This window comes from Colletotrichum siamense, assembly GCF_013390195.1.
Source record: "Colletotrichum siamense strain Cg363 chromosome Unknown KSG_Cg363_contig02, whole genome shotgun sequence".
Classification (NCBI taxonomy): domain Eukaryota; kingdom Fungi; phylum Ascomycota; class Sordariomycetes; order Glomerellales; family Glomerellaceae; genus Colletotrichum; species Colletotrichum siamense.
The window spans coordinates 5,351,489-5,376,946 of NW_023501015.1; the positions used below are offsets into that span (position 1 = coordinate 5,351,489).

At 54.5% G+C, this 25,458-nt stretch overlaps 8 protein-coding genes across 8 annotated transcripts; 3 read left to right on the plus strand and 5 right to left on the minus strand.

Annotated features, from left to right (window-relative positions):
* Positions 1-910: 910 nt before the first annotated feature.
* LYS14 (Lysine biosynthesis regulatory protein LYS14) lies at positions 911-2,239 on the minus strand (the record flags this gene model as incomplete). Its single annotated transcript, XM_036635242.1, has 1 exon — positions 911-2,239. One exon carries the CDS (start codon positions 2,237-2,239, stop codon positions 911-913), a length of 1,329 nt encoding a protein of 442 aa, XP_036499738.1.
* Positions 2,240-3,085: 846 nt separating this feature from the next.
* RTA1-8 (Protein RTA1) lies at positions 3,086-4,032 on the minus strand (the record flags this gene model as incomplete). The annotated part of the gene is made up of 2 exons (XM_036635243.1): positions 3,086-3,792; positions 3,864-4,032. 2 exons carry the CDS (start codon positions 4,030-4,032, stop codon positions 3,086-3,088), a joined length of 876 nt encoding a protein of 291 aa, XP_036499737.1.
* A 1,616-nt stretch (positions 4,033-5,648) lies between these two features.
* On the minus strand, positions 5,649-5,927 carry CGCS363_v003395 (uncharacterized protein; the record flags this gene model as incomplete). The annotated part of the gene is made up of 2 exons (XM_036635244.1): positions 5,649-5,822; positions 5,874-5,927. 2 exons carry the CDS (start codon positions 5,925-5,927, stop codon positions 5,649-5,651), a joined length of 228 nt encoding a protein of 75 aa, XP_036499736.1.
* Positions 5,928-7,486: 1,559 nt separating this feature from the next.
* Positions 7,487-9,381, minus strand: HSPA12A-1 (Heat shock 70 kDa protein 12A; the record flags this gene model as incomplete). The annotated part of the gene is made up of 4 exons (XM_036635245.1): positions 7,487-7,524; positions 7,577-8,414; positions 8,463-9,045; positions 9,107-9,381. The coding sequence occupies 4 exons, from the start codon at positions 9,379-9,381 to the stop codon at positions 7,487-7,489; spliced, it is 1,734 nt and encodes a 577-aa protein (XP_036499735.1).
* Positions 9,382-11,299: 1,918 nt separating this feature from the next.
* CGCS363_v003397 (uncharacterized protein) lies at positions 11,300-13,191 on the plus strand (the record flags this gene model as incomplete). The annotated part of the gene is made up of 3 exons (XM_036635246.1): positions 11,300-12,097; positions 12,150-12,486; positions 12,539-13,191. The coding sequence occupies 3 exons, from the start codon at positions 11,300-11,302 to the stop codon at positions 13,189-13,191; spliced, it is 1,788 nt and encodes a 595-aa protein (XP_036499734.1).
* A 1,708-nt stretch (positions 13,192-14,899) lies between these two features.
* On the plus strand, positions 14,900-16,791 carry CGCS363_v003398 (Uncharacterized protein; the record flags this gene model as incomplete). Its single annotated transcript, XM_036635247.1, has 5 exons — positions 14,900-15,528; positions 15,658-15,972; positions 16,023-16,532; positions 16,585-16,598; positions 16,700-16,791. The coding sequence occupies 5 exons, from the start codon at positions 14,900-14,902 to the stop codon at positions 16,789-16,791; spliced, it is 1,560 nt and encodes a 519-aa protein (XP_036499743.1).
* A 3,061-nt stretch (positions 16,792-19,852) lies between these two features.
* On the plus strand, positions 19,853-21,395 carry CGCS363_v003399 (uncharacterized protein; the record flags this gene model as incomplete). The annotated part of the gene is made up of 2 exons (XM_036635248.1): positions 19,853-20,559; positions 20,627-21,395. 2 exons carry the CDS (start codon positions 19,853-19,855, stop codon positions 21,393-21,395), a joined length of 1,476 nt encoding a protein of 491 aa, XP_036499742.1.
* A 905-nt stretch (positions 21,396-22,300) lies between these two features.
* On the minus strand, positions 22,301-23,968 carry mtr-5 (N amino acid transport system protein; the record flags this gene model as incomplete). Its single annotated transcript, XM_036635249.1, has 5 exons — positions 22,301-22,729; positions 22,784-23,175; positions 23,234-23,425; positions 23,485-23,746; positions 23,813-23,968. The coding sequence occupies 5 exons, from the start codon at positions 23,966-23,968 to the stop codon at positions 22,301-22,303; spliced, it is 1,431 nt and encodes a 476-aa protein (XP_036498973.1).
* Positions 23,969-25,458: the final 1,490 nt, after the last annotated feature.

Below are 25,458 nucleotides of genomic sequence, written 5' to 3' on the forward strand. Positions count from 1 at the left end.
GCCCAGGGAGGAAGATGGGCTGCTGCTGTGGGAAGCGCCGAGATGAGGTGGGTATCTGAGTAATGGTCTGCGTAGTGTTTGGGTATCTGTTTACTATAAAGGCGATACTGGAGGCGAAGTCATGCTAAGGGCCGGCCGGAGTGGTGAGTGGTGGTGGATGTGTGGTGTAGGTCGGGTGGGAAACAACCAGGAATCCAGGAAGAACCAGCTTCGACCCTCCCTTCTTCCTTTCTCCCATCCAGCCTGCGGAAGATGACGGGGGGGCACATGCCTTTTGATACAGTGTTTGCCTCCCCTCCCCCCATGTGATGTCCGGCGACCATGGCGGCGTTTGGGTTGGGCTTTTCCTTGGGAGGAGGGGGAGAGAGAGGGAAGAAGGAAAAGAAGGAACGAAATGCAGGAGCAAAAAGCTCTCGGGCCTCTGGCGTACTGAGACGAAGCCAACACGTCAGATCGCAGGCCGTGTCTGTTTTTTCTCCCCTCTCCCGGCTCCTTGGGTGCTGCTGACTTGCTGTCTCTTTGCTGTGGCGTGCTGCCAGAAAGATTATAAACAGGCTCTAGGGCGCCTGTCAAGTTTCCAAGACCGGCAAGACCGGCTTGGGAGTGCTGGCGCAGAGACAAGAGCGAGGGTTGTTAGCGTCGTTGATGATCGATCGGGCTAGCTGTCAATGGCCGTTCGGTGGTAGGGGGTGTTTCGGACCTTTCTGGCGGAGACTAGCACGGCGGCGCAAAGCCCGAAGATGGGATGAGACCACCCCACCCCGCCGCCGCCGCCGTGCGCTGTCTTTCTCCCCCAGGAGTTCGTCAGATGGGAGGGTCTGGCGAATCAGAAGGCCGAAAGCTGTCAAACTTGTTTGCTTTTTTGCACCCTGCCCATGCAGGAGGTGTCACTGGGATTCGCTTTTGGCTTTCAACCTGCATGTTGCTGCTGGCAGTCCTCGAGCACAGAGTTGGGAAAGGCGAGCCATTCCGACCAGTAATCGCCAAGATGCGCCGAGATGGAGCGGATCATGAACTGACCCGCATCGCAAAACACCCAATACCCGCGGCACCAATGGAGGAGCACGGCGTAGTAAGCTAGGATGACGAGTGCCTCGGGGCGACGCTGCTTGAGGACGTCGATGAAGCCGGTGGTGATGCGGACGCCAAAGGCCATGACGCCGGAGGACTGGTGGCTGCTCCGCTCGGAGATGCTGCGGTAGATGGCGTAGGCATGGCGGAGAACCTCGGCGGCGGCTCGGCAGGCCTCGAGAGATGCCGGGCCCAGGTCGGCCTGGTCGAGCATGCGGTGAACGGCGTCCATCTCGGGAACCTGGGCGTGGGGCTGCCTGGCCTCGAGGAAGTCGATGAACTCCTTGGCGCCGGACTGTCGGATGATGTGCCAGGAGCGGCCGGTGACGGCGCTGACGCCGCGGTGGAGGCTGAGGTACCAGGCGAACTGGTCGAGGAAGGCGTTGAAGTCGTTGCGGTTGGTGCGGAGGGTCTCGCAGAGGACCTGGGTGCCGACGGTGGAGGAGAAGAGGAACATGGGGATGCAGGTGTCCTCCGAGACCTCCTCCTTGGCCTCGTTGAAGAGCATGAGGCCGCGTGTCTGGAGCTGGGCGGCGTGCTGGTGGTAGACCTCTGCGCGCGCCGGGTCTGTCTCGGTGTCGGCCAGGTGCATGGCTGCGTGGGAGAGCATGATGTCCATGAGGTAAGGGGCGCCGAGAGCGGCCTCCATGCTCATGTCCAGCATGGGCCTCAGGAACTTCTCCTCGCCGACGAAGGTGGGCATGCCGACTTGGAGGTGGCGGAAGAGGCGCAGGTGGTCGAGGGTGAAGAACTGGCCGTTGGCCGGGCGCAGGACCTCATTGGACTCGCCGGAGCGGGTGACGAAGTCGTTGACGACGGCGGTGATGGAAGGAGAGGAGGCGGAGGTGTAGTTGCCGAACATGGGCAGCTGGCTCCCGCTCGCGCTCGTGCTCCCGGGGCTCTGGGCCGGGCTGTAGCCGCCGGCGACGAGGACTCGCTTGGCCGGGACGGCTGAGCGGGCCGATGCCGGGAGGGAGTCGAGGTAGGAGCAGTGCCGCTCGGCGGTCGCGCAGTTGACGCATGTCGGACGCGTCTCGTCGCACTTGACATGGCGGCGCTTGCACTCCTTGCAGCCGTTACGAGACTTTCTGTGCGCCCGGCGAAGCTTGACGTCACCGGCTGCGGTTGCCGCTGGGGTGGCAGCCTCGTCGCCGTTGGTTGAGCCCATGGCCGGGGAGTGGTTGCGCGTCTGGGGGGCCATCCTCGCGCGTATAGAGAGAGCGGGACGGGAGAAGGAGGGGTTAGAGGACCGGTCGTCGGGGTTTCAATGGCCGGACACAAGCCATTGAGAGGGCGCGGCGACGAGAGGAGGTCTTTGCGCGGGTGCGGCGAGAGGTGGTTCTTTTAAAGGTGGACTATGAGGTGGTGATGTTTTTCAAGAATGCGAATGCGAAGCGGACTTTCTTTGCTTCAGCCTTTTTTTGGTGGGGGAAGAATATGCTTAGTGAATAGGTAGACTGACGGCAGGAGGTGACCCCGCCCACCTCACCTGAAGAAGGCGCCCAGGCGGTTCGGCAGATGCCGCTAGAATACAGCGATCCCTGTTAGTGGACCGTATCCCTAATCCAACCCGTTTGTTGGGTGCTACCTCTGCTACGAAGGGCCCCTCTGGGGCTTAATGCACCGAAGGCCGCCCCTGAATCAGCCCGCGCTGCGCCCTGTCCACGCGTCCTTTCCCCCCTATCAATGCCCTAAATGGAAAGTGCCGCCTGCTCTAATGTGCGTTCCCTGCTGTCGTTACTGCATCTCTAATCCTGCCCGGAGCCAATGAAGAACACGGCGAAACCAATTACACCGCAGTTCTGCCGTCCTATTTCCGCCCTTCCATGTTCCCTCTCTGCCATCTTGATTATTATTCAGGAACTGTCCGATAGTCTCCAGTCTTTCCTGCCTCGTCATGGCCGCTCTCCGACGTTACACCATCTCCGTGATCCACCGAACCTGACAATGATTACAATCTCTCCGGACTACTCCGTCCTCCACATGGGACGTCTGCCTCGCCGGCTCTCGCCCTTCACCTCATCGACTTGCGCATCGACCGCTGTTGCGTGTCCTGCTCCGTCATGTCGAAGCCCTCGACGTCCGAGGTCGACTGGCTGCCGTTCTTGCGAATCTGAAAGGCGCTGGGGAAGCGCCAGCCGAAGACGACCATGACGAGGAACATGAGCGTCGCGTCGAAGACGTAGAGCGTCCATTCGTGCTGCAGAGGGTATCCGTCGCCGCCCATGAGGTACTCGATCAGGCGGAAGATGGATCGCACCATGATGAGGCAGCTCACGGTGTACAGCATCCACAGGCCAGACTTCCAGGGCGACTGGCCGCTCGCCGAGGCCTCGGTCGGGTACTTGGACAGGCGCGAGTGGAAGATGATGGACGTCAGCCAGAAGATGCCGAAGAGCACGATCTGGATGACGAGACCGGCCACAATCAGGTTCTGTCCCATCTTCTGACTGCCGTCCTTGACCATCAGACCGCCACCACTGGCCTGCACCAGGAAGGAGAAGCAGTCGCCCGCGACGAAGATGCGCGTAAGCCAGTTGACGCGGATCACCGAGAGCGACTCGCCGTGGACGGAGCGGATGATTCTTCCGAGCGTCATGTAGACCGAGGCGGCGAAGAGCGCGGGCGCGACGAGAATCGTGATGCTCTGCATGACGTAGGGGCCAATCTCAGCGGTGCGCTCGCGGGCGATGGCTCGGCCTGCGTATCCGATGATTTCAACTGCGAAGGGAGGCTTGTTAGTACCCATGGCAAATGTCAAACATTGACGAGGAATCCCGCCTGGGACTTACGAATGCCGCCAATGACAAACACGATGCAGAACCACGTCTTGGTCCTCGCAATCATCCACGCGTGGTACAGCGTTACCAGGACGAAGAGCACCTCGAAGATGATGGCAGCCACCATGCTGGGCACATAGTGCCAGAGGTAGTACCCATTGTGCGACTGGAGCTCCGGCATGTTGGAGATGCTCGGTTTCCTCCCGTGTGGTGATAGTTGGTGTTTCGGGGTACAGGACTCTCGTCAACGTCTCTCGATCAAGTCGGCTCGTTGCTGATGATGGATGCTGCTCTCTCCCTTTCGTGTTCGTGTTGCAGCTGTTGCATCCGCCAAGGCACAGGGGAATCGAGTACAGCCATCTTTATAGCGGAATCCCAGGTGTCTGGGAAAGGAAAGGAAATTTGGTCTCCCGCCCGCGAGGCCGGATCCGTGTACCGGAGTCTGGAGAGGCTGTCGCCATCTCTTCCATACGCGTTTTTCGCCCAGGCAACATTCGACGGGCGAAGCTTTGGACGTTCAACGAGGCCCCGCCCGGCTTCCCCATATGGACGTATACGTGGATGGAATCACCCATGATTGGACGACACTCGCAAAGATGTCTGATCCCTGCTAGCCCTTCGGGTGTTGTTGCCGGCTTTCAGTCTCGGCTCGCCAATCACGGCTCCGCCCATACGCGTATCCGCAGCGGGAGGGCTGTGGCCCAACAGGCCCGACTCAAACAAGCCTTTTTTTTTTCTGATTCGTTTGGTGCTGGGCATAGGGCCATGATAAGGATCACCCCGTTTGACGTGCTGACGCAAGCCCGCTTACCCATTCTTATTCCCTACTGCAGCCCTTTTTTACGAGTATTGCTAGGGTCTGCTGCGAAACAAACACCCCACTCACGTCGATCGGGGCGGATACACGCGTAGAGCACCTTCACGTACGGCTTGGGCATATTTTTGGTGTTTGATTCCGGGGAACCATGCCCGTTGGGATAGTCCGCAGCATGCAACAGTATCGGCCCACGCTTCGTATGCTGCTGCTAGTTGTTTTCACCTTGCAGTCAGCCTGATTGTTGGGACGAACCCCAATCTGCCCCGTCAAGATGCCGCCCCTCCAACTGGGTCATCACTATACATCGGCATCCGATATTCTCCTTGTCATCGTTGTCTGATCTTGAGCATTCTTTTACAAATGGGTCAGGGAAGCCAGCTGTTATGGCCGCCGTTGTCGCTACGAAACTGACTCGGTCGGAGAAAAACCATTCGGCTGTAATCTCCGACCAGTCACAACAGAAAGTGCCCTCTACGACTAAGTTACTGTTCAAATTAAGCGTAAACCTTCTATTAATTAAGACGACAATATAGTATAGACTTGATACAACTTCACTGCGGGTTTTTATCGTCTGCCCAATGAAAGCATCTGTATTTGACATCACAACTGGTTACCAAAAGCCAATGATAGGTTGCCCTCGAGCCAAATTCAGGTTGTTCTCTACAAACGGTATTATAAGTACAAGACCGGACTTTTTGTCCTGGGCGATCGGTCCCTGGGCAATCCTTGCGATGAATTGCTTTGCCATTGTCAATCTATGATCTAGAAATATTCGTCGAGCATAGGTCATCCTGTTCACCACTTCCCTTGTTCCCCATTCCTTTCGCTGTTGATGACTAGGTCGCTGGGCAAGGAAACGCCCCCCGAGGCGCAATAATATCCTGTCCAGACCACCCGAAACCTAGATAAATGGGGTTCCGCTCAGATGTCTTGTCCTTACAAAGCAAAACGACGATGGAGCGGGTGAGCCAGCCAGAATCTCAATTACGGCCGCCGCCAGGGAAACGCGGGGGATCAGGACGTTGACCTGGTTGTTTCGGCTGGCTCTTTTTCCCCTTGCCCTCTCGTTTGTATACGAATGCTTCATGGAGGAGGGCGTGGCCGGCGCCTGGTTCGGCTCTGGCTTGAACGGCGTGCGGAGCGCGCGAGGCATCCTAAGGATGTTAGTAGTGTTCGTCATGACTCCATTGAGAGGGGTGACTGACATCGACGGCCATGACGGCGCCGAGGAAGAGGGATAGACTCCAGACGGGACGCATGGTTAAGGCTTTTCGCACGGTAGGGTTTGTAAAGATAGGGTCTTGGAATCAGCAAAGTTGTGCAGATAACAAAAGGCTGAGTTTAATGCATCTGAGCCTAATTACACGGAGGAAAACAGTGGCCATTTATACGCAAGATAGGAAGCATGCCTTCTCGTAACCAGCTAGATAATGCTCCGAGTCCAATCTGTCCACCCTAAACTCAGAAAGTTTCAGGTGAACTGCAAGAACTCTATAACTCACCTAGAGAAACCCGTACTGTGATAAAATCGTAGAGTCATGCGGCTGTTTGAAGAAGTGGCCTTTGATGGGCAGAAGCCGGTGGGAGTTAAGCCTAGCATTGTTCTGGTTTGCTAAGGTTTATGTTTACTGAAACATTGTCCGTTATCAACTTCCTAGTGACACAAATCACAGGAGAATAACCCTGCGCAAATGACTCGATAACCAGGAGCCTCGTATTTCGATATAAGGCGTCACTATTGATATCTCCGAGCTTTAGACTTTGAATCACTGTGAACAATTCTATAAGGCCGTCTGAAACTTGGGTAAGGGATGTAGAGAGTAATAAACAAAAAAGGAAACAAGGCCAAGATAGCATCCAGGAACGTAATTCTACGCACCACCATAAACGATGCTTGCTCCAGCGCTCAAGGGTCCAGACTCTAGTTCTTGATTCTGCTCCCTCACCATTCCTCGTCATGTCATATACTGACCACGGCCTGCAGATCAACCTTTGGCCCCCTCCGCGTGTTTAGTTCCTCATTCCAGCTTACTATTCGCACCAATGGCCACGGCAGCCTGTCAAGCAGAGATCTCAATTCTGAAAAGAACACGTGTGTGTCCTCACAGGTCTAGGATCCTCAACAGCACCTATTGTAGAAGGTAAACACCGAGGTCACGCCACCCTGCTGCCCCAGGTTCGAGCGTCCACGGATTGGCGGCGGGGTGGGCAGACGTCTCAGTTTACGGATATCGCAATATGCCCAGACTTGAAGCGTTGTGAATGTTTGAGTCTTGCTCTGACCGGGGAATGTGGGTGTGACAGCTGCCCAGACGCCAGTCAGATGAGAAAATACTTGATATTGAAAGCTTTCGACGGTCTGAGTCTTACCAGTGACGGGGGATAAAAGGACCACACTCTCCTTGAAGCCAATCACCAGCGGCATGGAACATTCAGTATTCGTACGTATGATGAAAATGATTAAGCACATGGTTCTTGACTTTCTTGATGTTCTTGTTATGGGGATCGATTGTTTTCAAGGGTTGTGAGTGACAGTGTCCTTGACCGATGCCGTTGTGGTTCGAGTTAATGTCTTGGAACGAAAACACACACAGAAAAACAGGTCGAGCAGCACAGCTTCACATAAGAATCACCATGAAAATTGACAATTTCATTCCGCTATGGCTATGTGTTATGGTGCCAGAGAGAGAAGTACTTCACCAGAGTCTGTCTGCGTCATACAGAAGACATAGAGGACCCCACTTGCTGATTACGAATTACGCCCTCTGCCGCACTACAACCCATTTTCAGTTCCAGCATAGCATCCGTCTCCAAGCAATCAAACATATTCCGCAGTGACTGTGTTGTAACGAGAGTCTGCGGACTATTAGTGATCGTGTGTCAAGTGTTAAGGGCAAGCGAGACTTACTGTTGTACAGTAGTGTGTAGGTTGTCGAGGCGGACAGATACATCGCCTCGATCTTGCAGCTCAGCTCGTAATACCACTGTCCATCAGACCCCTGGCGACGTGCGAGCATGTTCTCCGGGATATGACTGACGTCAGCCTCGACATGCACTAGCATGGAGACGTTATCGTCGCGGGCCACAGGAGCCGTTCGAGGTGTGCGATCGGCGTAGATATCCATCTTGATCTTCTTGATGCGGCCCTGGCTGACGAGACCAGTCCACACGAAAGAGGTGTAGAACGGCTCATTCTCTGAGACATTGTCTCCGCGCTGGATGAACCATTCCATTGTGTACACTTTGTAGCAGCCATCAAGACCGCACCAGTGACGCTTGCTTTCGACATGGCCATGGATTTTGGGGTCGTACTTAGTGCGCCATTCGGTTCCGTAGTGCTTGCGGGCCTTACGGTTCTGAACTCTGACCTGAGTAAGACGATCGGGAGATACTTGGGCAAGTCCCTTCATGACGGCACCTTGGACGACAGCTTGCCAGGCGTTTGGAGGTTGCATAATCTGAATGCTCCTGTCGATAGCGTTGCGCAAGCGTTCCTTGAGGTAATTGGAGGCGCCGAAACCACCGACCAGAAGCACGGCCCGGATGGGTACGCCGCTGGTTGTGATCTGGTCCTTCACCAACTTGATACACTCGAGAACCACGGGCTCAAAGATGGTCTGCAGGTCAGAGGCCTTCAAGGCGAAACGACCACGGTTGATCCCAAGCTCTCGGTTGTTGTTGAGACCGCCGACGGGGATCGTATAGGTTTCGTCCGGGGCGGCACCCAGTGTGAACTGACGCTTGACCTGCATGCTGTTAGTATCAGCTGCTCTAACAGAGAAAAACAAGCATACCTTCTTCTCGAACTGCTCCATGGCCTCTGCCATCACCTCGTCGTCGAAGCCCTCTTCCTTGCCCAGCTTCGCCTTGAGAAACTTCGCGAAGCGCATATTCAGGAAGGTTGAGCCACACAACGCACCCGATCCTGGAGCAGCCTCTTGGACCTCCAGGATAGGCTTCAGGCCGGTGATTGTGTAGGAGATCAAGTCCACCGTACCACCGCCAGCGTCGACTACCACAACAGTGTCGCCGACCTTGAGCCCGTGAGGGTCGAGGCCGTGCAGGGCGTAGATGGCTGCCGCTTCGGGCTCAGAGACGAGGTGGATGGGTGACTTGGAGCTGGACAGACCCGAGGCCTTCTGGCACGCTTGCTTCGTCTTCTCTTTGGCCAAATCGGACCAAATGGCGGGGACAGTGACAACGAACTCGAGGGGGGTTGTTGTGACGACTTGTTCGCCAAGCTTCTCCCTCAATGTGTACATGAGGTGCTCGCCAAGAGCCGAGATGTAGTCGGTGACTAGTTTATCGACGTTTCGACCACCCCTAGCCTCCGAAGAGACGGCCTGTCCCATGCTCTGGAGGGAGGGGTCAAGATCGCTGCAAAGTATTAGTACAGCCTGCTGGCGAGTGTCAACGTCTCCAGAATCAGTTTACTCACAGCTTGAACCACTCGACAACTTCATCCTGAGGCGCAGTGATGGGAATAGAAAAGCCCCATTGGATCTCGTCGCCGGCATATCTGAGCTTGGTCGGGACCTTGTCTGATGATTCACCCTCGCGGACCGTCTTGCTGATGGGCCAGGTAGTGATGGCCGTCCGTCGATCGGCGCGCTGTGTCTCCGCCCAGGCGACGCCGGAATAGGTGGTGCCGAAGTCGATGCCGACGATGATCTTGCGCTCGCTGATAGCGAGCTTGTCGAAGGTGTCGACCATGGTGGTGCGGGTTATTGTTGGGTATCACAAAGACAGGAAAGAAATGGGGTATCGTGGAGATGAGGAACGGTGCGGAACCAGCGATATGGCAAATGAAATATGCAGAAAGGCAGGCAGAAGCGGCCGGCTAAGGAATTGCCACGTTCCAGGACCCAGAAGAGAGGGCCTCGTTTTGGTGGCTGTAGGACTGGTGTGCCTGACTTGGCGAGATGCACCCGGGAGGCGCTCGAAAGATGTGGAATCTTGCGAGTGTGACCAGTATGGACTGCGGAGCGAGGATGAAGAGGCGCCGGTGATGTCCGAGTGAGAACAAACTCGACTGTTTGAAAGAGAAAAGGTTGTCACGTTGAAAGTCCGCAAGGTCATGGAAATCTGCCTCGAAAAAGAGAGAAGAAGCTCTGGTGGGGATAAGCAAGCGGCGTGACCAGCAGGAGGCATAAGCTGGACTTCTTCAAGCAGGAACATTTTTGGAAGAATTGAAGCCTCAGATAAGGTACTCGGTACATGTGAGGCTGGCTAGCAGGCAAGGCAGGAACAGCTAGCATTTTGCATGGAAGGCGCCTTCCAAGCCGCCTTCCTGGTCGAAGCAGATGTGGAAGGAAGGACCTGGGAGGCAGGGACATGAGCGGCCCTGGGTTCTTGCCATGACCGGACGGTTCCGTGACATGGATGTGGGGCTGGAGAGAGCCTTCCACTTAGGTGGCACTGAAGCATCTCGTCTTGTTTCAACGAACCAAAGCCCATTATGGCGAACGTGGCAAGGACCAGTTCACCGAGATCAGGCGGTGCGCTTTCTACTACGTAGTAATGAGGCCACCCTATCAAGTATCCCACCGATCAGGGCGAGATATCGACAATCGAAGGTCAAGTCACACGCCGAAGACAAGACGCTAGTGCCGCCCGACAACGGTATGCTTAGGCTTTCGACCCGGACACTGGAGAATGCAAGCTGGATGTTCGGTACGTACCGGGGGCAGTTTTCCAGAACCCCAGGACAAGCTGCTCAAGCAGGCTTGATCCTTGTCCACTTCAACGCAAGAAAGCTTACCTTCATGGCTTACGCTGCGTCGGCCTCCGCCGACAAGATAGAGGAAATCCGGGGATACGACTGAAGATTTCCTCCCTCAAGCATGCTCTCGCTGACCTGAGCTCACCGCAATGATATAGGGTGAACAGGCTACTGACTGTTTGCGAGAAGAGATGGGTTGCTGCAAGGATTGGTGATCGCCACGGGGATAGGCAGTGTGGTGGGGTTCACTCAGTGCAGGGCTGATTCTGGATCAGGCGCGAACCTGTCCGTAAGCAGTAAGGCATGTTGCGGGAAGCCTGTGCTAGCTTGAAGCTCCGTAGCTCAGGGTGTTTGATGCATGTCCAACGTCGTCGAATTATGCCATTGGCAGACAGGAGAAAACGGATAGGCGGACACGCATTAAACGCATTTCAGCTCTGCATTCCTTTGTATTAGTACGAATAGTACCGGGCTGTCGAGGGGCCATATTGCGCCAGTGCACAGTGTCGCCGACACTGCCTTCAAACGCTTCTCCTCGCCCCACCAAGGTGTGCCTCAATGGAAGCACCGACAGCAGCTTCCCTCAACGATGCACTTACCGGTAGGAGCGACCCTGAGAGGTGGATAATCATGAGTAACTGCCAAACGGAGGTTTTTGAAGTTTGCATCCGGCTTGTTCGTTGCTCCTTCCTTTGATTCATTTCTCTCACCGAACGTGAAAGAATGGCAGTCGTGAAGCGCCAGCAGCTTCCAGCCCACCTGCACTGCTGCCAGCCTAGGCAGACTTCCTGCACTTCATCTTATCTTGGCGCACTTTCCTCCCAACCCCAAATGCAATTTCGGGCCTTAGATCTTTCGTCCAAACACCCCCTCCGTTGTTTCCGCCGCCCAGCATCCCCGGTCGACATCATGGACGACCTCAAACAACTGAACCCGACCCTCCCGCACCACCGCGACAACCAAACTCCCCCGATCCCGGACAAGAAGCCCATTGAAGCTGACTCTGCTTCCATTCCGCTCGAGGGTATCAAACCTACCTACAGCTCAGCCCTCAAGAACCCGCCGTCCGTCAACACAGAGCCTCCGAGCCCATCTCTCAGCTCAGAGTCCGACGCCATGGGATTCACAAAGGTTGAGATGCCTGCCACCGTTCTCGAAAACGGGGGTCAGAGCAAGGGACCAAGGCAAGCTCTGCCCAAAGGTCTCGTTGCCACTCGTTTTGCCAATGCCAATGTTCCTCCCCCTCAGCGCGCGCTGTCACCCCCGTCAACCACCACATCGGCCTCCTTTCTCGAGTGCGAAGACTTGATCAACTTCGAAACTGACAATTCGCAATCTACAAGAGGCACCTCGTCGCAAGACTCGGTTCTACAAGCTCGGTGTGACGAGAACGTGGCTGCCTCGGCCTTGGAGCTGCGTTTGCACCGCGATATCGACGACCTACGCCAGAAGCTCAGGTCCTCGAAAGCTCAAGCAGAGATCGCCGAGGAAAGAGCAGACAGAATGGAGAAGAGGATTCAAGAGATCAAGAGCGTTAAGGCTCCCAAGCTTACGGACGCGGAGAGAGATATCAATTCGCTGTACTCAAGTGTCAATGAGCTCAAGACGGAGAACTCGGCCCTAAAAGAGCAGTTGAGGGACGCCCAGTCGCACATCTTCAGTCTGCAGCCTTATCGCAAGGAGCTGACGCCGGAGGAGGTTGGTCGCGTAGGTGAAACCCAACCCTTTCCGCAAACTCACCAGTCTGACACAGTGGCAGCAATATGACGATCTCGTTGAGGGCATCACCGATTGGGTTGCCAAGTTCATGGCACCGCTCCTCGACAATCATGCCAAAGGCGTCGATGAACTCCTAACCAATTCGCGCAAGCGGCCGACCGAGGCGCACAAGCTGAAGCACGCCATCCAAACCCACGCGGATCTAGTCCACGGCACAATGTTCCCCGAAACGGATGAAGATGTGATCATTTCCGTCATTATGAGATTCCTCAACGACAGCATTTTCCAAAAGATTCTGTACGGCTCCTGCGCCTCATTTGTGGAGTCTCTCAGTTTTATAGAGATGGCGCTGCAGAACACTGTCGAGCCCAAGCGAGGTGAGAGATATACCGATGTGGTAACCATTTGTGTAGCTGACCAAGTCGCCAGATCTATTCGCCATTCGGACATGGACCGCGGAGGCCTACAATGCCATCGTGAGCTCTCGCGAATTCAGAGGCGTGCGAGAGAAGAGGATGCGGGAGATGACGATTGAGCTTGCAGGCATTTTCAAAATCCTCTGCAAAAAGGACCAGCTCGATATGTTCTACAAGAACTTTGAAGAGAACTGCGTTAGGCCTGCCATGCAACTCTACGAGAAGATTCAGATTTCGACCCACCACTTCTACTTTGACATCAATCCGTATATCCTGTGGGGATCCGAAGGCGAGTTCCAGACATCCACGGACTTTCTCGACAACGTGTCAGACCTGGACTGCAAGAACATTCTGCAGAACCGCAAGGCGTTCAGCATGTCCAAGATGGACCCGCCTCCTTCCAAAAAGGAGCTCTACCACCGCCTACTCAACGTCTGCACGATCACCCCTGCACTCTACATGCGTCAGATCGGGCGCAAGGATTCTATCAGAGAGCCTCAGATTGTCCGGCGTCAACAAATGTTGGTGGCATGGGGTCTCCAAGACAAGAAGGAGTCGTTCATTCGAGATGGGGATCAAACGCTACTCAACCACCTATACACTGCCAGGAACGAGCGCGAGAAGGCAGAGGCAGGTGGATGGGCGACTTTCCGTTGGCCAGGCTAGATGCATCCCAGGCAGACATTGATGAAATTGGGAGTCCCATGTTCACTGGATTGAGCTTTGATTTGAGGGCGTTTGCAGAAGGGGAGACATAAGGCTGGACATTTCCCATCGGTGTTGGTGCTTGAGATATATCCAGCGGAAGCCAATGGGGTAGCCATGGCCAGAGCCGAGGGTGCTCCTGACGAGGATTAGACGGGCTCTTTCAAATGAAATAGTGTCATCAGATAAGACCATTTTGCGCTGCTCTGTTTGCTCAGCTGGGCGTTTAGTGGAATGAAATGGAGCTGGTGGATGGTGGTCCAACGAAGCTCGCTCTCATTGTCAACCCACATCACCCACCGTTCACTGAGGCCTGCGATGTGCATGATGTATCAGTACTTTGGCTTGGTCGCTTGGTGTTCTAGACTCCAGCGACAACCCAATTGACATAACGTATGTATCTGATATGAATGCCACCTGGGCCAACCCATACCTTACTCCAAAGTGTAAATTGTGCTTGTCACAGCCCCAGTTCAGGCTTTCCGGGGTTGCAAGGCCTTCCAGGCAAGGGGCGGGCGCTAACAGATAAGCTACAGCGGATGGACACACTGAACGAACCCCTCACTGTGGCGCCCAAGTGGCGGGGTTCTCGTGGAAGGTGCCCGGTACCTGCGGAAGCCGCCTGAAAGGTCGGTCCCCCAAACGGGCAGGGGCAGGCACCTGCGACATCAGAACAGTGCGGAAGGCACGTCCAGTGCCACTTGCCAGGCCATGAACCACTTGGACTCAGAATTGGAACTACTTTTACCGTCAAGGTTGCCCCAAACAGCTTCATCTGATGCCTTTTATGGTTCGTTTGCTATGCGCCCGCCGTCATCTTTCAGCCACCCAAAGTTTCCGCTGCATCTCAATACAGCAAAGGTGCCCGCTGAAGAGAACCTGCCTGCTGAAGAGGAGTCAGTTGACAGTCAACCTTGCAGACGCAACAGCAACGGCCCAGCGTCTGCTAATCGCAAACTCCACCAGCCGTTGAATAAAGTAGGCAAGCAGAGCACACTTCGAACATCGCTAACCGCCTGGAATTGCCCAGATTTAACTATTGCTTTGCCACCTTGCTTATCCGTCGTCCCTCCTTCAGACCAACCGTTAGCTTCAACACCATCCAAGCACGGCCAGTAACAAGGTACTCTGCCTTGTGGCCCGTCTGCATCAACTACATGCTCGGATGGTGATGCAAGGTTGAGGGCCCGAGTGACGCCTTCAAGCATCGAGTAGGATCATCCCAGGAACCTGCTGCCACTTTCCCACCATGTTTCCGTCACCGGCACAAATATTGCGACATTCGTTCCAGCAGCATGCCGGCATCACAGACGATTCGTCGCGACAGGGAGTGTCCTCTACGTCGTCCCACGGGCCATTGCCCTCCAGGGGAGAGAGATCAGCCAATGGATTCGATCAAGGATCTCTCGAAGAGTTTCACGCATCTCGTCTGTTTCGAGAGCTAGTCTTGGCAACAACAGCTGCGGCGTCGACAGATTCCACGATAACTTCTCCCACCGCAAATCTTTCACCTGGAAACTTCATCACCGACGCAAACACCAGCGCACCCAGACGTCGAGGAGACGAAAACACGCGAGCAACGAACAACAATCAGACTCGACCGGTGGTTGCAGAAAGGGCGCCAGCCCCGAGATATGTCCCTTACGTTGATTCTACTCCCGTGACGAGAATGTCTGCCACGCAAGACGCCGGGCTGCCGCCCAGCTACTATGCGCACCCGAACCCCTCTCACTTGGACAGCTTTGTCGAAGATGTCCTCGATCCGCCCCCTCTATACGACTGGGCAGTGATGATGGGGAACAGAGACCAGCAGGAGGAACAGCAGCCAACTCCACCACGGCAAGATGTCGACGACCAAGCAACGTCGTCGGTCATCGCCTCTGAAGCATCGCAGAGAGCTTTCTCCTATGGTACCATTAGTGCTGACATCATGGCCGACTTCGACTTTCCTCAACCACCACCAAAGACGACGGCCGCAGTCAGGGACCTCGCGGTAGCATCTTCGTCGTCTTCTACTCCTCAGAGGGGCTATCGACCGACAGCGGCATCCATTCTAGATGGCTTTGATCCTGCGCCTTTCTCTCCCCAAACAACTGGCGGCAGCAACAGCACCGCTGCAAGCACGCCCCCCATGATGTCTCCTCCCATTCGCCCCAGATCGGCCTCGCTTCTAGGAACAAACAACCCGTACATCGCCCTCCTCGAGCAGAAGGAGCAGGCGATGACGGTCGCTTTTCTGCGCACCCATGACGTCGCCACTGGATCCCGCTCCACAGATCTCGCTGCAGACGATTTCAGGTAAGCCTAGCCATGGTTTATGCTTCCATCCATCACCCCCTGCCCTGCCCTTTTGGCCAGAAAGTGATGAGCCCCATGCCAGTTGAAGAGTGTCCAGTCTTGCTTGACGTTGCTGCTAACCCAGTACAGTTTCGGTCAGCGCTACCAGAGAGCCGCTGACACGACAGACGTTGTAGTTACGAGGCAAAGGCTACCAGCGAATGACCTGGGCGGATCAAGAGAGTGTCCTATCTGCGCGGAGACTAGAGAGGCTGTTGATTTCCCGATCCTTAGCGTTACCTCGATGTGTACTCACCCGCCAGAGGCATGCTTGGAATGTCTCCAAATGTCAATCAGATCAGACTTGAATAGCAAACTCTGGACCGATATCCGATGTCCCGAGTGTCGAGAGCTCCTCGAATACGTCGACATCCAGAAGTACGCAGACGAGGAAACGTTCGCCCGGTAGGCCACGCCTGAGACACCCTGACGGAGCCAAACTGACGAGTCCATAGATATGAAGCATTGGCTCTACGCGCAGCCATGGCTGAAGCTGAGAACTTCATCTGGTGCACGGCTAACTGCGGCTCCGGTCAGCTTCACGACACGGGCACCGAGCAGCCGATCGTTTCCTGCCTGCACTGCGGCCAGAGGTCTTGCTTTACTCATAACGTCACGTGGCATGAAAACCTGACATGCGAGGAGTATGACTCGCTGCTTCGCGATCCCCAGAACTTTCGATCGAGGATTGAAATGGAGCACGAGCAGATGGATGCTGCAAAGCGTATCCAGGAAGACGCCGACCGCGCCATGGCTCAGGGTCTCATGGCTGAACAACAGGCAGAGATTCAAGAGCAGGAAGCACGAGAGCGAGCCGAGCGAGAGAGGGCATTAAGAGCCACGGCACTGGCACGAAAAGTCGCGGCCCGGCGCAAAGAAGAAGAGGACCAAAGCAAGGTCACTGTGAGTAGGACGACGAAGCCTTGCCCCGGTTGTGGGTGGGCGATAGAAAAGAACGCAGGATGGTAAGTAATCCCGTGCTTAACTAGAAAACACATGCTAACCCTTATACGCCAGTTCGCACATGACTTGTAAGTACATTTGATTCTCCATGATCCTAGCACCCTTTTTTCAATCTTCCTCCCGCCAGCCCCTGAGGCGCCCTCCATACTGAAGCCAACAAAATTCGCAGGCATCAAGTGCCGCTTCCAGTTCTGCTGGGGATGCTACACCGTCTGGCAGCGCGGCCACAACGTCCGATGTCGTGGCTTTGCGACTATTTGACGTGACGATGCGCCCCCAAGCACCAGAGACGGATAGAATAATGTCTAACCCGGATGACCTATTCCCAGGTTCACGCTGCAAGCATGAGTTCTGCTACGAGTGCGGGGCAGACCACAGGCGCATCTTGTTGGAGGATAACAGCATACACAGCCCACACTGCCGGTTTCATCCGAGCAACCTTGAGGATTTTGTTCCTGCGGGAGAGAGGGGGTCAAGACCAGGCAGAAGGCCAGGTGCATCTAGGCGCGTGGGGAGGCGATGATATTTTGACAAACACAGTAATGTAATTTTATTCCGCACAGCAAGGCTCTTTTTGATTGCATCTGAATTTGCGAACTGCGAGGGGAGTAGGACTCCATCGCCCGGATCCCTTTTCATCGGCAGCCCCTGATATCCAGGCTGTGATTACAGTAGCTTTCATGTAGCCCCTAGCTCCAGATAAAATACCTACTTTGAGCTAATTTTTGTTGACATGATGCTAATTGTATTCCCCACCTATCCATTCGTTTCTGCCGTCCCCTATCGTCTTTACCTAGCATCGTCCAGATCAGTACAACCTTTTGTCCTCTCTCCAGCCCTCAACAATCATCGCCACACTTCCGTCACGCCTCCCCAGTGTATCAATATCTGCCACGATTACTAGCCGGCACCGTCCTCCACGGTTCCCAGCATCATTGTCGTTCCTGTCGTCCCCTCTCGTCTCCTTTCACCTCTGTCACCCCTTGTCGTCTTTGCCTGATATCGTCCAGATATGCAGCTTGAATGCCTAGCATCTTAGCGGCAGCAGCAACTCCAAATTCAACAGCCCTCAATTTCGATTTCTCTTTTTCCTGCCAACCTTTCATAAGTACATTCTGGCCTGCTGGCCTACCGTCGCTGTGTGCCTCTGACACCAAGAGCCGGAATGGACTGGGCTGGAGACGACCTATGCGGCCAAGCTATGGGGGTGTGTGTTGAGGGTCAGAGTCGCCTTGCATAGGCAGCTCCCTCAACTCCCTCCCCTTCCTCTCTTCTTTGTTTTGTTTTCGCAGATTACCACCTGTAGGTACACGTTTTCAACTATTGTATAACTTTGACGGAATATGTCAGAGCCAAAATGGCTCGCAGAAAAGCCTCCATGGCTAGCTATGGGGTATATATGGATGGACACCATCATAGCGCATGGGATGAGATGGATCTTTTACATTTACCATAGGGTGTGAATATCTCTACGGTCTCCTTGACCAGCAGAGATTGCAACTTCAACTTCAACGACCTTCGGGTTCCTTTACATCGTCAACGTATTGTGCCGAAAGCCTACAAATCTGGGCAGTACAGGGTGCTCACGTTGAACATGCCTACACTGCCCCAACTGGGCTGTCTCTTGCCGTGTCGGTATGTATTCCTCCATAGTAGTGGCGGGGGACGACAGAGACGATGAGGACGATAAGGCCGATGCAAATTGGTACTCATGAAGGTGTTGACATTGACAGACTGAGGCTAGTTCGAGGACCAGGAACAACGCGCAGCCTGTCGGGACCCTTCAAAGGACGCTAGAAGGAGGGAAAAAGCAACAAAAGAGCAGCTTGGTTATACATAGAAACCAGGTCACGCATTACTCAGAAGGGAGGCAGGCAGATTTCAACATTTCATCTTTTGACTCCTGAATGTAGTTGGCCTCTGTGATTCTTTACACCGCATGTCCCTATTGGTACAGCCCATCTACAAAAGAAATCCACGAGAGGAGACGCCATGCCGTGCTGTATATGAGACTTCTGGATCTAGCCGTCATAAAGCGCGGTAAAGTCCGAAGCGCTTCGCGCATTGTCAGAGCCAAGTGGCCGGGGCCGAGTAAAGTGAAGATCTCGCGAAGCCATGTATCCCTTGAGGAAACGGGGGTTAGGCTCTGCAGAATCAGATGTTCTATTTTTCGCCCAATAGAGCAATTGGGACGGCCATTGCTGAGTGCCCTCGATCTGCGGACCGAGGCGAGAGCTTATATGGGCCCGATTACGTTTAAGGTAACAGGACAGATGACGGGCACTGTCGCAGGCCCTCACGCAGGGGCGGAAGATATTTTGATCTGTTCGTCAGGGGATCGGCCCGGATTGCAGACGAAGCACAATTTGCTTCTTTTGTTTCTGGATTCATCCATGTTCTGGAAGAATGGCAAAAGGTTTGGTACCTGTGCCATTCATCACATGACGCTGTGCCGAATCCATCCAGAGACTTTTTAACCAGCACAACGCCATTCCGGCTTTTGTTCGACGACACCTTGAGTGCTTTCCCCCGCCCCCCAGAATTGCCGACGTCCAAATGCGGAGGGCTATCTCCATGGGGAGCTCGCCACGCTGCTTGAGGCCTTTGGGGGTGCATGTGGGACCAGATCATGGCAAGTATGATGTTCTGGCCAAAGCCAACGGTTCATCTGATGCTTTTGATATCCCGGGACCAGGAAGACGAGAATATCCCCATCTTCAATACACGTGCCGTAAGGTACACGCAGCCACTATGCATGGCTTATTCCGGGAAGGCCCAGCGAAGATTCAGGTCTACCTAAAGTTTTCGGTAGTTCCAAAGGCCAGGGGCTTGGCTGCCATTGCTGTTGATCTGGATCGCACCTTGTCGGCCACACTTTCGTCGGCACCGCACCAATATTGAGCGACGACGCTCCTCCAGCATGTCAACATAATGCACAATATCAATATATCGAAAGTCCAAATTCACTAGACTTGTCATTCCTAGCTAGACCGGGTGCTTAGTAATTATTCTGACGATAAACGAGAAGGGAGTACGCAGACTGCTCTTCTGATGAGAGTTTGATATCGCGTAACGCCCCTTTCAATAATGACCACGTGAAGGCAGGGAAGCTTGGGAATTGATAAAGTCGTTGGACGAACCGCGCAAGATTTTGAACACGAGAAGACAAAAGATTTATTGATCAACCATTCGCCACTCACGCCAGGTGCTCCTGCCAAACACCCTCCGGCTCCTCGTGGAGAATCCTCTTCTAAGTCGGCTCAGGCCAATTTTTTCGACCCCGTTTTTCATCAGCCCCGGTCTTCAGCACAGGAGACAAGTCATGTCCGGTCTATCCGTCCCGTCCAATGTGCCGGGTCTATCAATCCCATCCACTGTGCCGGGTCTATCAATCCCATCCACTGTGCCAGATCTATCAATCCCATTCAATGTGTCGGGTTTAAGAACCCCGGGAACTGCATGGCTCAACGTTGACCCTCCCGCCGGCCCGTCGACCGGAACCGTCGAAAAAAAAGCCGTGCCGAATTGGCTAGCAACATTCAATGCCTACGTGGGCCTCTTTAATTTCGTCAAGGATATTGGTGTCATCTTCGGCTGGTGGCCCGGTGGTCCGCAAGAGAAACCGAAAACCCGGCCGCACTACACGCCGGGCGAAACGCCGGACGACGTGCCGATTTACACGAAGGTTAACTTCTGGATTGGTAATGATGGACCGCACCCGTTAGACCCCACTAAGGCGCCGTTAATCAACGCTGGTGGCGACGCGCCAGATGTTCATTTGTTTGGCGACGGAGGAAATCACATCGGCTCCAGATACCAACCGGGGTTCTGCCCATCCGGCAGCATCCACTGCTACGCAGGGGTTGATACTGAGGGTTATGCTTCATACGTCCTTCTCAGCGGCAACAGGAACCCAACTTGTATTGCGCTCATGACTGTGGAGATACCAGGTGTTGAGAGGAAGTTTGGGTTCGCCCTGGGAAACTGGGCAGCACCTTGCGAGAAGATCTCCGGCAGGAAGAATCCATGGTTTGTTTACTTCCCCGATGTGTGATTTCGTTATTATTATTTTTTCAGCTTTCTAAGAGTGAAACAGGTACTACGCCAACCAGGACTTACCCCTGAAGAGTGCTGTCAATGACGTGAGCAAATGCGTCTGGATCGGCAGAGGCAAGAAGAATCAAAAGCCACAATATCTCAGCGGAATGCAGCTTCGTATGAGAGAGTTCCGCTCCAACGAAGCCCCTATACGGAAAATGGATTACTACTGTCGTAACTACCCGGTCCTCAACTTCCGCACTGAGATCTATCCTCACGTAGTCCAGAAGTGGGCAATAGACCCTTTGTTGGCTGGAACGAAAGCCCCGACTGGCCCCTTTCTCGATCCACAGTGGGCAACTGAGACCGAAGACACGGAAGAGAGCGAAACCCTCGTCACAGAACCTCTCCCAACAGTCACTGCTATGGGGACTTTTGGCGACGCCGCCGTCAAGGAGAGGAACAGGAACCGCTACGCCCGCCTCGCCCGGAGATGGATCAGCTCCCCAGACCTCGCGGAGCAGATCGCGATGGACCCCTCGGTCTACAAGAGCCACCAGCCCGGGCACCTGGCCAGCGAGCTCTGCGACCGGAACGCCGGCGCCGTGGGGCACTCTTTCGTCTCGTACGCGGAGAAGATGTTCTGCTACATGCCCACCAAGACGCTGTACAAGTTCTGCGAGGATATCGACGAGGGGGCCTGCTGGTCCGAGGACGACAACAAGGTGATCGTCAAGGCTTCGGGCGCAGGAATGATGACGCTCTCGGCCGCGGATATTCCTGATCTGCGCCACGCCCACAGCTCGATGAACATTGTCTGGAAATAAGTGCGCGCTCAACGTGTGCCCGGCCGGGATGACAGGAGGGGCGAAAACGAGAGATTCTGGTGGTTGGAACTTGAGGTGGATCGCTGCGGTCATTCAATTTGGTTGTTCAAGTGTGTATTGGTCATTGGAGAAGAAGCTATCTGTTGTTGGAAAATGGGCAGAAAGAGGGGGATTAATATGGCGAGAAGGCTTGGGAAACACGGGATCGAGAGCTGTAATGCTTGTTTTGTATGTATCGGAAATGATTTTAGTGCACCATCTGTCAGCTGTCACATATTGAGGAGCTTGGCTTCGAGGCCAGCGGGAAAGCAGAGCTTAATTTGGGTTTATTACTACGTTCCTTGTTTCTTATTGAGAAATGTCAAGGTATTAAGATATCCTGCATTTGGCTCATCTCTCAAGGTCACAGCGAGCATGTCTGACCCGAACAAGTCGACCAATCCTGTTCTCTGTCATCTGGCCGAAGGTGGCTGTTATCTGCGTCTGCGGCTCTTGCGCGGCGTTTCGGACAATGCGACATGGCCGGCAGGTACCCGATCACTCCCGCGAAGGGTCAAGATTGTCGAAGCCAAGAGTGGAGATTCGCGAAAATCATTGCCGTCTTCGAACGCAGATATGCAGGTCGCCCGTTGAACAGCTTACGCCGTGCCGGGTGGACCCGTCTTGGACGCTGAGACTCTTGGCAAGAGTCGTAAACATGCACAGCGGGATTATTCGGACTACCTCCTCAAGCTGACTCGGTGTGTTATCCACAGACGTTCATCAGCCTCTCTTTACAGCGGTTCTTGACTCGTATCACCTAATACATCACAAGAGCAGATCACGAGGCTGTGGTTCATTTGTTTTGGTAACGATTGACTTCGATAAATGCAAATTGGTATCTAACTTCACCACAAAAACTCCTTCTAATGCGACACGGAGTTGGAGTTGTCAGCGCAAGAGAACGCGCTGGAGCCTCCAGACTCCTTGTAGGTAGCCATGATGCCCACGATGGAGCCGTAGGCGCCGGCGATCATGAGGAACGAGCCGCTGACGACGACGAAGACGCTGAAGCAGACCATGGCGATCCAGCGCGGGTTCTTGTCGAGCTTGCCGGCGCTCCAGTTGTCGTAGAGCCACATGCAGCCCATGGGCTGGAAGGAGAGGAGGGTGCCGAAGAGGGCGCCGACGAGCGAGACCAGGCCGTCGAAGACGGGGATGGAGCTGGCGATGATGTAGGCGATGACGGCGACGCTGAAGGTGCAGCCGAGCCAGGTGATCCAGTGCTTCGCGGTGTTGGCAGTGAGGTGCTTGGTGCCGCGGAGCATGCGGATGAAGACGTACTTGGCGGGGAGCTGGAGAATTGTTAGTTGGTGATGGAGCACGCCAAAGAATGGGTTTCAGCTTACGTGAATGACGAGAGTGGTAGTCACAATAAGACCAGGGAGAGCCAGGCCGTAGCAGACCTTCTTCATCGTGGTTCCGGCAGATCCAAGAGCCGGGGAAGCAACGTAGGAGCCGCAGAAGTAGTAGACGATGACGCCAATGGCGATATAAGTTCCGGTAACAACACCCTGGCAGATGAAGAGAGATCGGGAGTAGTGGCGGGGCTCGCGCATCTCGGAAACGATGGAGAAGAACGCGGGGGTACCAGCAAAGGCGAAGACGAGCGTAGAGAGAGCGGAGGACGCCTCAGCGAAGGTCGGCTTGCCAACGATGACATAGTCGGAGACCCAGACACCGCCCTGAGGGGCTGACGCAGGTCGGTCCTGAATACCGACGGCGATGGTGAGAGTCAGAACTTTTTAGTTGTTAGCTGCTTGCTCATGGAGGTTTTCGAATTCAGGGGTTGTGCGTACTTGAGCTGAGAATAGCGACGAGACCGATCCAAGCAAACCAAGTGATCTTGCCAAGAGTCTGGATGCTACCGAAGCAGAAACCAACAAATGCAGCCACAGCAACGAAGATTGCAGTGCAGGCACCGTGGGTGGAAACCGAGTTGAGCGCAATGGAGGCACCAAGCATACCAGAGCCGGCAACGAAGATCCAATCTGTTGTACATATTAGCGGACTGAGCGTTTTCACGCTTCAAATGCACGCAGCGACTTACAGAGACAGAAAACCACGGCAAAGAATTCACGACCGATGGGACCAAAGAGCTTTCGGCCAACATCGTCAATGCTGTACACATCGGGGTGGTTCAACTTGAAGACTCCGACAATGTAGTCGGACCAGGTTGTCACGCCCGACACGAGGCACAACGCAATCACGCCCGGCACGATCCCCAAAACGTGGAAGGTTCCCGGGATGGACAAGACTCCGAGTCCGATCTGGGTCTTCATCATGAGAGCGGCTGTTCCAAGCCACCCAACCTGTTGGTCGGAAGATTAGTCGCTGTACGGGGGTCCGTCGTCTCTCCTTTCCCGAATTGTTCTTACATTGCGGTAGTTGGGACCATCTTCACCGATTTCACCGAAAACTGCATCGTAGCTAGCGTTCGGGTCGTCGTAGACGACGCCGACCTGGGACTGGGTTGAGACCTGGCCCAACTCGTCGAGGTGGCTTTCCTTGCTCTTATGCATGGTGGTAGCCATTTTTTGTTTTTTTTATTGTCGGTCGATGGAGTGTGGATATGTGCTCGAATTCGAAGGACAACGTCAAAGTCACTGCAGGAGAATGTGTTTCAAGACTTTTGAAAAGCAGTCACTTTGAAGCGTCGAGGGTGCGATTGTCGAAGTTTTTTCAAATCTCTAGGAGAGATCCGATGTTGGCGGTTAGGAGGTGAAGAGGTTTAATGAATTGCCGTGAGACATTGAAGGCTGAGGTGAACCTTGGAGGACAACAAAGATAGAGTGCGACCAAAATGAGTTTGTCAAGACGACAAGGGATCGAAAGCCCAGTATAATTGAGCGACTCGAGGCGAACTGCGAGAAGATGGATAATTCAAACATCCAAGCGTTCGAGATTTTGGAGTTGGGAACGACGCGCTTTTGAACAAGATTTGGTCTAGCGCTGGAGCCGCTTCTCTTCAGCTTCGCCCAGCTCAAGGCCAATGCCGTCAGGGGCATGGTGTGCCAAGGTAGCGACGCAAGGTTCACGCTTCTATCAGACAGACAGGTTCCTCCAACAAGAGGACAAGACCAGATAGGTCAGATAGGACATAACCCACTGCATGAGGTAAATTACGCACCTATTTCTGAGAGAAACCCCATATTTTCCCCGGACTTCATCGACTGGGAGATACGTCACAGCGGGACGATGTTCAAGGATGCTAGGGAGAAATGACTCGCAATGGCACTTCCTTTTCAGGGTCGCGCGCAGTGGTGCACATTCGGCCTTTGTCCGGCAATTGTCAAAAGCTTCGATAATTTTGATAAAATATGCAGTCGGGACCCGTTCCGACGCACACACAACTCTTACTGGAGGTACGTCGAATACATACACACTGGAGGCACTTGAGGCGACATTCATCTCATAGCCCCCTTCAGCTCAACCCCTTGACGGATGACAAGGAACTCCCACGGTCCACGGATCAGCCGGGACCAGATTACGAAAACTTCCTGGTCAGCGAGGTTTTCCGTGGGCAAACACGGATACAGCGCGCGCTGAGTTTACATCCCTCCCATCGGCAATAACGCGTACGGATAGCAGGCAACCGTTAAAACGCGCAGATAGCAGAGGGTTATTTGGCCTCTCTGCCCTGGTCGAACCGGCAGCCTTTTGCGGGTCGGCTGTACCCGTTTTCTCACCACGAAAGAATTGTGAGGCGGTCGGTCAGCCGGTCTTTCAGGCGCAGTGCGTCGAAAGCGGAGATCGGCGGCTCCATGACTCGTCTGGCATTGGTCTATCTCAGGGTCTCGCTCTGCACGAATCCCTGTTGTTGCGGGACCCTCCCTGGGGTGTCTCGAAGTAAAACACCATCGGGTGAGGATCCGGTCTTCTGCCCGTACCAACGGAAGCGGTTCCGACCTCCTCCGACGAAAAAAAAACCTGGCCCGCCGTTTCTGCGCCACCGCGAGCAGCATCAACGGCGGCGCATGAGTCTGGAGAGCCGCCGCGTGACCACCACGATGACAACAGTTAG